This window comes from Protopterus annectens, chromosome 1.part1, assembly GCF_019279795.1.
Source record: "Protopterus annectens isolate FY-2018-M chromosome 1.part1, PAN1.0, whole genome shotgun sequence".
NCBI classification, from domain to species: Eukaryota; Metazoa; Chordata; order Ceratodontiformes; family Protopteridae; genus Protopterus; species Protopterus annectens.
This window is the reverse complement of record NC_056726.1, coordinates 620,651,197-620,667,084: the sequence shown is the minus strand read 5'-3', so window position 1 is coordinate 620,667,084 and position 15,888 is coordinate 620,651,197. Positions and strand designations below refer to the sequence as shown.

Below are 15,888 nucleotides of genomic sequence, written 5' to 3'. Positions count from 1 at the left end.
CCTATATAAACCTAGCCTAGGCTTATTGTATTCTAATTGTTTACTTTGCTCTATCTACTGTTACTCATATATTATGTACTCAACTGTTACTCTTTTATTATATGTGATTGTACACGGTTATCTGTTGTATGTGAGAGTTAATTTGGAGCTTTTCTACCCAGGCCTCCACTGAAAATGGGCTCACTATGGCCCAGTAGCTCTTCCCAGTAAACAAATGCAAATAAATACAGATTTATAAAGGAAAACAACACATTCCAGTTCAGTGGTAATTTTTTTACAAGTCTGAATTCAATGCATTGGCTATTTTCATTCAGGTGTCAGACCACTGACCAGATCAGGAAATTGGCAAAACCAATAAAGGTCAAAATTTGAATTTTTTTTTTTTTTTTTTTTTTTTTTTTTTAGAGTTAGGGACTGACCATAATGGAATATCAAAAGAAGGGTATTATAATCAAAAAAGGAACCGAGAAGCTAATCATGTGAACTTGCTAGTACAAAACAGATATGGTACACAGACAAGTAAATGGCAATAGTTAAAAAACAGCCACTGTGGCACCACTTCCTGCAATGGATTTATACTTACTTCTAAATCATTAAAAAATAAATGAGTGTCTGCAAGGTTAAATATCATTTCTTCCATTCGAAGCCCGAGTGTCACGGCCATTGGAGGGTCCTAAAATGAGAAAAAGCACATAATGTTAAAATGCTTCAGTTATATGCTGTCATAAATGCAACAGTATTTCACTAAAAATTTCCTTACAGTGATAAACCCATTCTATGTCAGTAATCAAAATAATGTTTCCCTTCCTAAACCAGCAATGCTCTAATAAATTGCAGTGAAGTCTGTCTACTATAAACTTCACTGTTTGCAATTTAAATGATGCCGTAGTTCCACTCATGATTTTTCAAAGATCTACTGCTTCCACAGTGCAATGAGAGGGCTGAGACATGGGACTACCTTAGCTTGTCTAAAAATGTGAGAAAAAACTCCAGTGACAATTTTTTCTTTGACAGCATGGTGTATAAACAGCTCAGATCTGAATAGGTGCTGCTGATATAGTATAGCTGTGTAAAATCTTACCATAACCTTAGATGTCACTCTCTTATACACTGCAGTATTCTTTACATGTTGGAAATCCTCTGCCCAAGCGACCTGATGTCAGGCCAGCATACAACAGCTTTTAGCTACTGCAAGGCACATGGGACGTTACATGTATGTGCTGTCAATGTCAACCATAAAAGGACATCTGCACATACAGTCCTCAGAACTGTAAAGCCCCAGAAAGAACACCAGACCTAAGCAGCAATAATATGCCATCCAAGGAAAGAAAAACAAGATATGGGGGGGGGGGGGCGCAGAATACTGCAACATAGAAGAGAAGTACATCTATGGTTATGGTAAGATTTTTCACAACTATTCTATGTCCTTCTATTCAATGTTGGAATATTCTTTACATGTAGGAGAGTACCAATGTTTAGTAAGAACTCTGGGAGGAGGAAGGAGCAGAGGAGGTTTCAACAAAGCCATGGAGAATGTCTCTAGCAAACCCTGCTCTAAACCTAAAAATGGTGTCCAGCTTGCAATGTTTGGTGAAAGTATGCACATAAGACCATGTAACAGCCTCTAAAATGGTATCCATGCTTTTAAAGAATGCACCTGAGGAAGTCACAAACCTAGTGGAGTGAGCCTTAACAGGAGCAGGAAGTGTCTTACCATGGAAGTCATAACAAAACAATATTGCCTTAGAAATCCAAGAAGAAATTGTCTGTTTAGAGACAGGCAAACCTAGAGCCCTGGGATGAAAAGAAACAAACAGCTGATAAGACTTTCTGACAGCCTTAGTCTTATCCAAATAAAATCTGAGTTATCTATGCACATCCAAGGTGTGTATGATCCACTCACTGGGGATTGAGGAGAAGGGAAGAAGGTGAGCAATTGAATAGATTGATTAAGAGACAACACATTCAACACCTTGGGCATAAAAGAAGGATTGGTACGCAAAGAGATCCTATGCTTGTGGAGAAGCCATCAAAGCTTGAATCTCAGAAACACTCCTAGTAGAAGTTAAACCTAACAAAAGAACTGTTTTCCAAGTACAAAACTTTAAGGAAGCTGAGGTTAATGGTTCAAAAGAGGCCACAGTAAGCTTCTCCAAGATATAATTCAAATCCCAAGTACATGGAACTGGTTTTCTGGGAGGCTTAATATGAAGAAGACCTTTAAGAAAAAGTTTTACTTCCAATCTGGAAGCCAAAGGTGGAGATAATGGCAGACATGCAGAAATGGCTGACAAGGGAACTTCCACTGATGAATAAGCCAAACCACTCTTAAGTAACTCACATAAGAAAGAAAGAAAACTAGTGGAACACTCACTGAAAACTGATCCTGATTTCGTGAAGGACACCAAATTGAAATTCTCTTCCATTTGGATAAGAAAGATTTTATAGCATTGGGCTTCCTGGTCTCCTGCAGAACCCTAAGCACATCCTCTGAAAAAAGGTGTCTGAAAAGAATCAAAAGTTGATCACCCACAGGGTCAGTTGTAAGGCTGACAAATGTGGATGAAGCAGAGATCCCTTGTCCTGTTTGAGCATGTCCATTCTGTGATTGCCCTTGGCTAAATGCAGAAGAAAAGGGAACTGATGCTGCCTTTGCCAAAAGAGGTCACCAGCAAGATTCTTGGCTTATCCTGCTGAATTTTATGCAGGACTTTTTTAATGAGAGGAAAGGGGAATGCATAAAGAAACATCCTCTTCCATGAAAAAGATAGGGTGTCCACCTGCCAAGCCAGATGATGTGGGACACTGGTACAAAATAGAGGAAGTTGTCTGCTCAGAGGGGAGGCAAAAAGATCCAGAAAAGGAGTACCCCCTCCAATGGACCAAGTCCAGAAACACATCCCTGTGAAGCACCCTTTCATGGGATTGAGTCATGGACCTGCTTAATGTGTCTGCTACATTGTTTTGAGCAGATATGATGTAAACCACTTGAAGACTCAACTTGTACTGAACTGACAAATCCCATGCCATGAGAGCTAACCTGCAAAGAAGGTAAGACTTTGTCTCTCTTGCTTGTTGACATACCATAGAACTGCAGTGCTGTCTGTAAACACTTTCCGAGGGCCTGGTTGAAAGAGAGGATGAAAAGCCTGCAGGGATAGAATAAGAGTCCTCATCTCCTTGAAGTTGATATGCTTTTTACTTTGTGAATGAGACCAAAGGCCCTGTACCTTCTTTGAAGCAAAGGTTGCCCACCAACCTATGTCTGAGGCATCCGTGAACAACTCTTGAGGTGGTTGGAGCACAAGAAGAGGAAGTCCTGGATTCAGAGTAAATTGCTGAATCCACCAAAGAAGCATGGATTTTAGGCATGGGAGAAGAGGGATCACAAACTCCAGATGGTGAGCATGCTGCATCAAAACTGATTTTAGGTACCACTGACATTTCTTCATGTGGAGTTTTGCAAGAGGCAACATGGATACTGTGGGTGCCATAAAACCTAGATGTCTCAGAAACTTCCTGACTGTAATGGAAGAGAGAGGCAGAAGGCTTTTGAAGAAGGAAGTGAGGGACAGAACCTTTTCTGTTGGTAGAAAAGCCATCATTATGTCTGTTCTGAACCTGCATCCTAGAAAGATGTGGTCTTGTGATGGGGACAGGCAAGATTTTTTTGAAATTTATGGTAAACCCCAGACCTTGTAGGAAAACGATGGCAAATTGCGGATTTTGAGCCAACTATTCTGATAGAGGAGCCAGAAAGAGAAAATCATCCAGGTATAGATATACCTGAATACCGTTGACCCTGAGGAAAGCAATCACAGTGGTCAAGCACTTTGTGAATACCCTTGGGGCAGCTGAAAGTCTATGAGGCAAGGCAGAGAACTGAAAGTGCAAAGAAGCCACAGAGAAACTTAATGTTTCCTGTAAACAGGATGGGTGGGGATGTGAAAATAAGCATCTTTGATGTCTAGAGAAGCCATGTAAGATTGAGGAGCAATCAAGGGAAACAAACTCTGTAAAGAAAGCATGCAAAAAGTTGGTACTTTTAGGAATGTGTTTAAATGGGACAGGTCCCGAATTGATCTCCAAGGGACCATCTTTTCTGGGGACAAGACACATTTTTGAGTAAAAACCTCTGCCTCTCTGGTCTATTGGCACCTGTTGAATTGTGCCTTGAGAAAATAATTCTTTTAGAACCTGTGGAAAGAAATTCAATTGGTTTTTAGGGGGCTGTGGAACCCCCATGAAAGGAGGAAGATTTTTCCAAGTCATGAAATATCCTTGTTGGATAATGGAAAGAACCCAATAATCCTGAGTGATCCTTGCTCAAGCAGGAAAAGAGAGAGAGAGAAGAGACAAAGAGACAGAGGGGTAAGATTGGGAAGGGGCTGGTAGTCGCAGAGTACTTGGCTTGGCTGGAAAGGACTGCTGGCAGGAACTGTCAGAACTAGTAGTCTAAGACTGTGGAGGTCTCCTAGCAGACTTTTTAAGTCTAGAAGAAGAAGCAGTGGAGGAAGACGGGAACACCAGGATGTCTTAGAAGGAAAATTTCTGTGGAATTTTGGAACAGGAGAAACAAAAAGATGCTTCATATCTTGATGTTTCTTTCCATTCTCTTACAAGGACTTAAATAAGTCTGCAGCTGTAGAACCAAAAAGAGCAGATTTATTTAGAGGTGTATCCAACAATTTTGCTTTTATGTTGTCTGGTAAAAGTCGAAGCCTTAACCAAGAGTGCCTTCTAAGTACAGAACCAGATGCAGCTGCTCTGGAGGATGCCTTAACAACATCATAACTGCATTTAATTGAGTGTCTAGTCACTTGAGAAGAAGCTGCTAAAAGAGACATAACTTGATTTTTAAGGTCAGAATCTGGAAGTTGAGAAAGAGCTTGAGCAGCCTGAGAAAGAATGGCCAATGAATACCTGGACATGTGAATTTGGTAATTCATAGCTCTGATGGCCAAAGCAGAGGAAGTATAAGCTTTCTTACCAAGCCTATCCAAAATTTTACTCTGTTTATCAGACAGAAGTAGTTTTGAAGAAGGAGACAACCTAGAAGACCTATCTGAAGCAATGGAAACAACCGATGGATCAGTCGAAGGACACTTTTACAGGAATTTGCAGTCATCAGGCACCTTGTAGAACCTGTTTGGCCTTATTGGAGCAGGAGCCTGTGAGTCAGGGGCCTTAGAAGAGGATGAGAAAACATCCAAAAAATATTATTAAATAAAATAAAACTCCTAAACCGATAAAACAACCAGTGAAAAAAAACAAAATGTACTAAGAAAAAACAATAACACTGGTTATAACAAGGCTAAAAACAAAAGCATTTAATGGAGTAAGCGCTTTCAAGGATACACAGCTTCTTCAGACTACAATCAAACAAACAACATCACATTTGTTTGATTGTAGTCTGAAGAAGCGGTGTATCCATGAAAGAGCTTACTCCATTAAATGCTTTTTTTTAAACATCCAAAAAAGCTGGCATAGTGGAAGGGGAGGGTACTTCCATTTGTAAAAGGTCAAAAAAAGAAGTTATATTCTTACAATAACATTCCATCTGTGTTGTTGATCTTCATTCATTCTTGACTGATAGGTTAATTTCCAACCTCGCGGAACCGACTCAGCCATTATACATAGCTCGCACAAGCCAAAAACTCTCGAGCTAAGGCTCTACCCACAATGCCTCTCTCCCCATTACCTGAGATTGAGTTTGCCTAGTATTTAAGAAAATGCAGACACCCTGTCTAAGGTATAACCCTATAACATTCCCAGAACTAGGTCCGAACCTCCTGGAGTCTTTTGGAGGGGGCAGGAGGGTGGGATGTCAAGAATGAATGAAGATGGACAACACAGATGGAACGTTATGGTAAGAATATAACTTCTTTATCTGATGTTGTCAATCTTCATTCATTCTTAACTAATGGGACAGAGTCCCCAGCTACTTTAGATCTTGGGAGGCCCTAAGGAAGGATATTCCTGAGCACCATAGAGCCAAAGGATGCTCTTCCCTTGGGGACCATGTCTAACTTTTGAGTGATAAAGGTATGTGGAGTAGCCCAAGTTGCAGCTACACAGATGTCTTCCATAGAAGCACTGGAATGGAAGACCACTGAAGTGGAAACAGATCTTGTAGAATGAGCTCTAACTGTAGTTAATAACTTGAGTTTATTTTGGTCGTATATAAAGGTAATGCAGTCTCTTAGCAATTTTGACAAGGTGACCTCTGATATAGGTTTGCCCAATCTGGGTCCTGAAAATGATAGAAATAGTTGGTCTGATTTTCTAGAAGATTTCGTTCTGTCCAAGTAAAAACATAATAATAATAAAGTACTCTCCTTTGTTTGTAAATTTTGGGAAGAAAACCAGTAAGTCTATGGAATGATTGATATTAGACTCTGAGAGCACTTTGGGAAGGAAGGTGGGATTGGTTCTGAGTGATACTCTTTCTTTGTGAAAAATGATGCATGGATGTTTCACACATAAAGCCTGCAACTCTGAAATTCTCCTAGCAAACATGATACAGGGTCTTCCAAGATAGGAACTTGAGGTCGCAAGTAGCTGCTGGCTCAAAGGGCTGTAGAACTAGACATTGTAAGACTAAGGTCAAATCCCATGGCACTACAGGGTCCTTGAAAGGGGGTTTTAAATGCAGAGCTCTTTAAGAATAATTTTGCATAGATGATGAGACATCAAGGAATGCTCATCAAAACTGTTATGAAAATTTGAAATGGCAGCCAAATGAACCTTAATTGTAGACATAGAAGCACCCATTTCTAACAAGGTAGCTAAATATTCCAGGACCTTGTCAACTGATGCTGAGAAAGGGTCTATGAGATTTGTACTTGCCCAAACTGAAAATCTTTTCCATTTGCCAAGATAAAGCTTCCTGGTGGATGGTTTATGGGAAGCCAGAAGTATCTTTTGCATTGGAAAGGACAAGTTACTCTGACTGGCAATTACTGGAACTGGAGAAACCATGCCATCAGCTTGGGATTTTGAAGATTGGGATGCAACAGACCCTGAGGGTGAGACAGTAGGTCTGACGCTGTGTCCAGCATCCATGGACAGTGAACCAGATGAGGTCAAAGAAAGGGGAACCAGACTTGACGGGGCCAGTATGGTGCAATGAGAATCACTTTGTTTCTCAACCATTGGGCTTTCCTCAAAAACTGGGGGATCAGTGGAACTGGGAGAAAGGCATACAGGAGTCCCGGGGGCCAATCAAGAAGAAGTGCATCTCTCAGGGACTCCCCACGAGGGAGGATAAGGGCAAAGTAGCTGTTGCATTTGTGGTTTATAGGAAAAGCGAACAGGTCACAACAAGGCTGACCCCATCGACAAAAGATCTTTGGCGTTACATTGGAATTGAGAGACCACTCGTGAGGTAGGAGGATGCATCTGCTCAGTTTGTCCACAATCACGCTGGAGTTCCCCAGGATGCACAATGCTATAAAAGAGCAGTTGCAAGCGATTGCCCATTGCCAAATCCTTAGAGCTTCCTAACATAGAGGGTAGGACTTGGTTCCCCTTTATTTGTTGATACACCAGACTATGGACATGTTGTCTGACTAGATTGCAATTGTCTCTGAAGAAAGGACAGCCTGGAATGCTTGCAATGTTAAAGGCACTGCTCTCAGTTCTAGGATGTTGATGTCCAAATCGGCCTCTTGTGGGGACCAAGTGCCTTGAACAGTCTTTCCCAGAAAATGCCCCCCAACCCTATCTGGGAAGTGTCCATGGTCACTACGGCCTTGGGCTGAAAGGGGGGAAAAGGGATGACCCCACAGAATCTCTTCTGGCTTCATCCACCAAGATAAATCCTTTTTGCAGCATTGTTATCAAGACTGGATGGGACATGGGATGCATTAGAAGTGACCATTGTGATGCCAAGAGCCACTGAAGCAGCCTCATGTGATACCTCATTAGGAGAACTAATGTTATTGTTGCTGCCATAGACCCCAGAGCTTGTAGTACCAGATGAGCAGGAACTCTGTTTTGGGAGATCATTACCTGAAGCTGTGATCCGAGTTTCAACAGTCTGTGGAGAGGAAGGGAGGTTACACAGAATTCTGTATTTAACCTTACTCCGATGCTCTCCAGATCCTGCTTGGGAGTCAGTTGTGACTTTTCTTTGTTGACAAAATGTACATAAATGTCTATGGCATAAGGCAGTAGATGCCTGGAGGTGGCAGTGAGGAACCAGTCGTCTAGATATGGAAACAAGCGGAATCCCTGTAGTCTCAAATAAGCTGCTACGACTGCCATGCATTTGATGAACACCTTGGGGGCTGTGGTGAGACCGAAGGGCAGTGCTCGAAATTGGTAATGACTGGCTCCTCGCCAGAAGCGGAGATACCTTTTGGAGTGTTTGTCCATTTTTATGTGGTAATACGCATCGTGAAGATCTGTAGAGCTCATCCGATCATCCTTCTCTAGAAAGGGAAGGATTGACTGAACCATGACCATCCAGAATTTTGTCTGTTGTACAAATTTGTTCAGTAGGCTGAGATCCAAGATTGGTCTCCAGTCCCCTGTATTTCTTGGCACTAAAAGGAATCTTGAGTAGAATCCAGATCCTATTTGGTCTGGTGGGACTACTTGGATGACTCTTTTTTGAAGGAGCTTTTGAATCTCTAGTGCTGCTAGATCCCTCTGACTGAGTGGAACATTGTGGATTCGATTTTGGGCAAAGACTGATGATAATATGGTAACCTCTGGTAATTATTTTCTGCACCCAGGTGTCCAAGGTTGTTGTAAGCCAGGCTGAATGGTGCAGAGAGAACCTTCCTCTGACTGCTTCCAAAGGTAAGCAATCAGGCCTCCGCTCAGCAGTGCTGATAAGGTTGTCCAGGGAAGGAATCTCTGGAGCCCTAGTTACATTGACCCCTCTGCCATGGAAGGGGTGTCTTCCAGAAGAATTCCCTCTTCTGCCCCGGGAGGAATAGTCACCATGTGTGCCCTGAAAAGGCCCTTGGGTCTTCTTGAACCACATTTATCCACTCCTCTAATTCCTGGAGTAAGGTCGTTGTGGAGCAGACAAATGAATGCCCACAGCAGAAAGGGTCTTTCCATCTTTTTCACAAATGGCTAGTGTGTCTCTGACTTTTGGGCCAAATAAGGAAGTACCCTCAACAGGAGCATTGATAAAGGAAGACTTAAAGGGTTCCATGAAATCACACAAGTGCATCTGGGTGTGATGCCTAATAGCAATGCCTGTACCTGCTGCTCTAGACGTCCCTTCGACTGTATGAGCAATACGCCTCATGGACAAATTTGAGATCGACTCCAGGGTGGCAAGCTGAGAGGCTACTTTATCTTGAACCTTGCCAGATACTGCTCCTGCAAGGGTGTCTGTAAGCTCAGTTATCAGATCCCTTTGGAGTCTGGTAAAGTGTGCCAAGAAGTGCAAGGAATGAATAGCAAAGGTCAATGAAGCAGAAACCTACTTCCCAAATCTATCCATCGTCTGAGACTCTTGGTTAGGAGGATGGATAGCTGAACTCTCATCGGTGAGCTCCTTTTTGGTGGCCGCTGCTAGACCCTTAGACCAGTGGGGTTGATCCTCTGGGGCTGAAATAATCTTATCCGGTCTCCAGGGAATAGGCTCTATGGAGTCAGGAACATTCCATGCTTGCTGAACAATCAACTTAACTAGGTTGTCAGCGGCAAGGTCACCCAAAAAGTAGAATGGCATGCACAAAAAGTTTGCAAGAACACAGACTCCTCAGAGAGCAGGTTTGAGGCCTTCCAATCACCCCTCTGTTTTAATATTTCCAGGATGTCTCCAAAAGAGACATCTTCTGGGGGTGACTGTGGGGACCCTTCCTCTTCATTGTAATCTGTGTTTTCAGTGAAAGATTCTTCTGGAGAATGCAGGTGCTTCCTCTTGCATGTCCTCATGGGGTGGCTCCTCAGGGGGCGGTTCTGAGGAAGACTCCAAAGAGGGGAGACCCTGAACCGAGGTGTCTTGCATCTCTTGTGCCTGCTGTCTTGACATAGCAGATCTTGCCAAGTGCGAAACAGAGGAAACAAAAATATGGCACTCTGACGAAGATGGAACCAGCTGGGAGCCTGCTGAGGCCAAAGCTCTCTCCATAATCTGGAAGGCAGACCCCGAGAGCCATAGATGACACTGTGGAAGCAACCAGAACCAGTTCAAGGATCTCAAAACCAACAGCCAAACCATGGTCTCGGGTGTGCACCGGATCTGAAAGAGCTGAAGACCACAAAGTCAACTCCGGTACAGAGGTGAGATCCACCATTGGCACGGAGGTAACTGGCACCGTTAGCGTCAAAGTGGGGGGCTCCAAGCCCTGAAACAAGGTTGACGAAGGTTAAACTGGTAGAGTCCTTGGAGAATAAGCCTCAGCTCTGGGTGGAAGAGAGGTTTGTGATGGTGCAGGGAGGCCTCTGGCTGCCAAAAGCTGATCCACTAATCTGACTATGCCCACTTCTGATAGACTCCTGGAGGAACGGATTGACATTCCCAAAGGGGACTCAGGCTTATCTAGAAAGGAGCCAGGTTGTTGACCCAAAATTGATGTACACACTCACAATCTCTCACACAACAGAGAGAAAGGACAGGAAAGGAATTGCTTTTTTTTGGATATACCAACATTAGTATATAGAAAATACCCAAACAGGTAAAGGGAGAAAAAGGGGAAAACAAAGAGGATCCCAACAATGGTATAAGAGATTACCAATGGTAATAGAGAAGGGAGGAGGCCTGAAACCAGCAATGGTAATAAGAGTTAACACAATGTAAAAAGGGGTGGCTAGAAATTGTCGGAAAAACAGTCACTCACTCAGCATCGCAAAACTGTGTAGCAAAAAAATTTTAACCAAATATATTTAGAAAGAAGAAATTTAAAGCACTTAGCTGAGAGCATCGGCTAATGCGTCCAATTTTCTAAGCGGCAAATGAGATCTGAGATAATGGGGAGAGAGGCACTGTGGGTAGAGCCTTAGCTTGAGAGTTTTTGGCTGGCGCAAGCTATGTATAATGGCAGAGTCGGTTCTGAGAAGTCGGAACCGAAACCATCAGTCAAGAATGAATGAAGATTGACAACATCAGATTACCTTTTTTCCTCTTCTGAAATCAGTGAACAGTCCCATTTAAAGAATTCTCTCATTTTGTTAATGGTCTTCCCAAAAGAAAACTCTTCTACTGAGGAATACCCCCATTGGACTCCTCCTCTGGAATGGCATATTCTAAAGGGGAAGTAATTGTTGTAGCGCATGCCAAGGAATCATCATCAGAGGAAGAATCATCATTATCATCAGATAGTACCTGTTCCCTAACCCTTTTGACAGGAGAGGATGTGTAAGAAGGAAAAGAAACAGCAGAGAAAGGCTTCAAAGCCATCAAAGCCTTAATCAGCCCCTGAGAAAAAGTATCTCAGTCAGACTGTAGAGAGGATGGGGCTTGAGAGTGTTTGGTTTTCTTAACATGCATTTCAGCATGATGGATTGTGGAAGAACGTAACATAGGCCTGACAGACTACAGAATTTGTTTCGTAACTGGAGTAAGAAGTACATCTCAGGGACCCTCAAGCACAGTGAGTTGTGGTTCCCCTTGTCCATCTGAAATGGATGTCTGCACTGCCTCTGAGGATGTGCCTAGGTTGGATTCCTTAACGGCTTCCAATGAGCTACCCACCGAGAAACTGGACCCAACCTCCGAACGTAACACCCTGTCTTCATTAACCTCAGTGGATACGTCGGTGGAAAGAGAAGCAGCCAAAGAGGATTCAGGCCTAGGCTTACTGACTTTCCTTTTCACAATCGTCTCAGCCAAAGGGCCCACAGAACCCTCCTTAGCCAGATGGTTACGTCGTTGATTCTCTAAATAAAGATTCAAAGCCAAAAGTCGGCTATGCAAAGTTTTTGGGACAAAGGCCTGACAGTTGGAACAAGAGCAATGGTTGTGACTGGGGCCTAAGCAGAAAAGACAAAGATCATGGCTGTCCTTATGTGGAATCTGCCTTCCACACCTACACTTACCCTTCCTGGATGACATAAACTAAGCACAAAAGGCAGTAGCAAAGAAAAAAATCCCCAACTGGGCACTAATCTGAAAGCTGTCAGCAAACAACGGAATCAGGCAGCAGACCGACATACGAGTCAAGCGTTCTGAATGGCAGCAGAAAAGGTCTGAGGATTGTACATACGGACATCCTTTTATGGCTAATGTTGACAGCGCATAGGTGCGGTGTCCCATGTACCTTGTAGTAGCTAAAAGCTGTTGTATGCGGACCGGACTTCAGGTCGCTTGGGTGGAGGACTTCCCACATGTAAAGAATACTGAAACATTCAACAGAATGACATCATTCAGATGCCTCTAACTTTGCTATTACTTTGCAAATAAGTGAATGACAGCCTGTAATATTTAGGGTAAGATCAGTATTTTTTTTCAAAGGCAGATTAAAGTACCTCATGTTGAACATTTATTCAGTTTGCAGAGGAACAAATCTTCAGTCTACAGTATTAATGAACTACATGATGGCTTCTTGCATTAACAGACTACAATTATGTTGAGCAGAAATGGATATATTACAGTCACAGACAAATCAATTTCAGCTGTATCCCCACTTTTCAAAGCTCAGTCTATTCCAGGAAAGAAATTAAACTTTGAGCATGCAATTTTTAAGTCAGCAATCAAAGGGTTACAAACTCATGACACTACTACTTCACTGTAAAGTTGTGCACAAGTACATTCACTTCCTCCACCATGGACCAGTAATAAAAGTCCCACCTGACATGCATCTCATATTTTATTGTAACTCATCTGTTCATTTGTCAAGCACTGAATAAATATCATAAGCATTAGGTTACTTCATCACCTTAAACAACAGTGGCTACTTTTGTTAAAGTAGCATAATACATTGTTGGTGGAATAAGGAAATCACTTCTGAAATCAACAAATGTGAAATAAACATATGGTGAAGAAAGAAACAAGCCTGTCTAAAAACCCTGTGACAAAATCACTGTTCTTGAGACTTAGTTTTTGTCTAGGTCTAGTTATTGCAGGTATTGCAAGTGTACAAACGGTTAAACAATGTATTCAGCTCAAACAAAATATGTCTTGCAAAACAGAAAAAAAGGAAAATGCTTCACTAGCACAACTAAAAACAGCACAGTCTGTTACCTAGTTCAGAGAAGGATCACACTCAGCAAAGTAAGATGCAGTTAAGAAATATTCCTAATACTACTTTAGTCCTTTAAACAGATTTTAAGAAGCTTAATGCAACTTGCAGATACATTACAGGCTGATTTACATCAAACAGTTCTGTCCTTGAAGGTAGATGCACTTATCCTCCTGATATCCTTCTACAAAGGATAAGTCACAGGTTCTTAAACGGCAATTTCTACAGCACCCTGAAATAACAGTTTCTTTAACACAGCAATTCAGATTTTGCATTCAGATAACATGAGTAAAAAAGGCAATTTATTTTTGATTATTTATACCTACCCAGATTCCAGAGCTCTCACTTGGTACATCTTGTTTCAGCAGAAACCAGCTTGAAATTACACTTGCGTTTTGAAGAAGTTAACTGCTTTTTCAAGTGACAGTGGCCATATGTATTCCAACAGCTCATGGCTTACTCTGCTCTCAGAGAGCAACCCTTTTGACGCTTGTCATACTTGGGCACTGTTATTTGTTCATCCATGGATACCAAACAGCTTCAGCAACAAGGGCTGAAATATACTCATACCTGTTGTACTGTCTGTTTCAAATTTTCTTCTCCAGACTTTCTTCTGCTTTTCTGCACGTGCCCAAATCACAGTAATCTGCTCTGTTTGATTTTCTCTGCAATTTGAGCTACTTTGGCATCTGCTTTGATGTTCTCATTTCTTAGTCTGTCCTACAGCGTGCATCCTACCACCACATCTCCAGCACTTCATCTCAATCACCTCTAGCTTTCTCAACCGCTCTGCCTTTACTGCCCAGGTTTTTGTACCATGCAGTAGTACTGGCTGCACACCTTACATTTTAGCTTCTTTGCCACTCTTCTGCGATACACTAACCTAACACTCTGTGTCAGTTGGCTGCAGCCCCTCTGATTCTAGATCTGACTCAATCAGACTTTCCTTCTCCTCAACCAACCCCTCCAATAGCTGAAGCTGTTAACTTGCTCTACTTTCCTCCCTTCTATCTGAATTCTCAGCTTCTTTTGAATTCCCGCATTTGCTGCCATTACAACTGTGTTATCTATATTCAGTTTCACTCCTTGTGCCTACAGTTTTGCACTTCATTCCCCTATCCTTTTGCTGAAGTTCTTGCTCAGAGTCTGCTTGTAATGCCACATCATCTGCATACAGCAACTTTGTCGATCTGTCCCCTCCGACCTGTTAGCTAATGTAGTCCATCACTAGTTTGAACAGCAGTAGGCTCAGAGCTGAACACCAATGCACACCCACTCCCACTGGCCACCCTCTGTGAGTCCGGTTGAGTCATCGTGCCCATGTACATAGCCTACACTAATTCTACCAATGTTTCTGAGGCTTTGAATCACCTCTGGACTGCCCAAATCAGCTTTATTGGGAACTTGTCATAAGCTTTCTCCAGTTCTAGGAATAACCAGTTGGACTCTTCCACATCTTTAGCTTCTCAACTATTTGCTTAGTGCAAACATCGGGTCGGTTCTTGATCTAAACTCTGCTCATCATCCATCTTACTTTTTAAAATTCATGCAGTGTGACAGGAATTTGACACCTCTGTACTGCCCACAGTTGTGGCTGTCCCCTTTGTTCTTGTACACTGGCACTAGTATGCTTATTCTCAAGGTGATCTTGGATACAACTTTCCTCCATACTGCTACAAGTATCCTCAACAGCCATTTCTCCCCATCTCAACCAACATCTTCATCTTATCTGCTGTGACTTCTTCTGAGCTGGCTGCTTTCCCTGATTTCAATTTCATAAGTTCTTTTCTTACTTCTTCTGGAACGGGCTCCTTTTCTTTTTTCTTTGTAGACAGTGTTTGGGACAGTACAGCTTCTGTGGGGTTTTCTTCATTCAGAAGCTGCCGAACATGCTCCTTCTATTTGCCTTTGATTTCCTGTGGATTGCTGTTGTTACACCTTAGGAAGGGTGTCTGACTATCTTCTTTATCTTCCTATCTTTGTCTTGCAACCTGATAAGAGTTTCTTTGCATCATCTGCTGAGTCACTTTCCAGGAAATGGTAAAATGTGTTTAATGCCTTGTTCTTTGCTACTGCAACACTTCTTTTAGTTTCTTTGTTAGCCAACCAGTATTCCTTCTTAGCCAAGTAGATCTTTTCTGTCTTCCTCGTTTTCCTGCACTCCTCCTTCCTTTGATGACTTCCTGGACTTCTGCATCCCTCCACAAGCTTTTCTTATGCATCTTGCTTCCATATCTACACATATATGTTCTATAGTCTTTGCACATGCCATTTTGAGGAACGGACATTCTTCTTCTTCAACTCTGTTTGTTCTTCTTCCTGAAGTGCTAGAATCCTGAGCAATTCCTTGAACTCTTGTGCTTTTTCCATAGTCAATTTCCAGGTCTTTAGCCTAGTCTCTGTTGACCTTAGAGCCTTCTCTGACCACTGCTTGCAGCCAACTATGGCAACCAGTGGTTTGTGAATTGTGATGTAGGCTGACCATTTCACTGGGGATGACTTTGCAATCAAAGTCTGTACCCCAACACCCTTTCTTTACTAGAAGGAAATCTACCTGAGTTGTGCTGGCCACTATTGTACACAATCTTGTAATTGTCTTTCCTGTTGAAGTATGTATTAGCCACCATCAAGCCATTTGACACAGACTAGGATGGCCTCTCCTTCTTTACTTCTATTGCCCAACCCATGTGGATCCAGGCAGTCCTCATATACTGTTTTGTGTGTCCTGATTTGAGCATTT

General features: G+C 42.3%; 1 protein-coding gene across 1 annotated transcript in view; it reads right to left on the bottom strand.

The window, feature by feature from the left end:
- The window catches only part of EYA4 (EYA transcriptional coactivator and phosphatase 4), a 3,122,134-nt gene that overhangs the window by 235,319 nt on the left and 2,870,927 nt on the right, over positions 1 to 15,888 (bottom strand). The window contains exon 14 of the mRNA XM_044077094.1: positions 584 to 673. Coding sequence (XP_043933029.1) covers positions 584 to 673 — 90 coding nt within the window. The remainder of the gene's footprint in view (positions 1 to 583; positions 674 to 15,888) is intronic.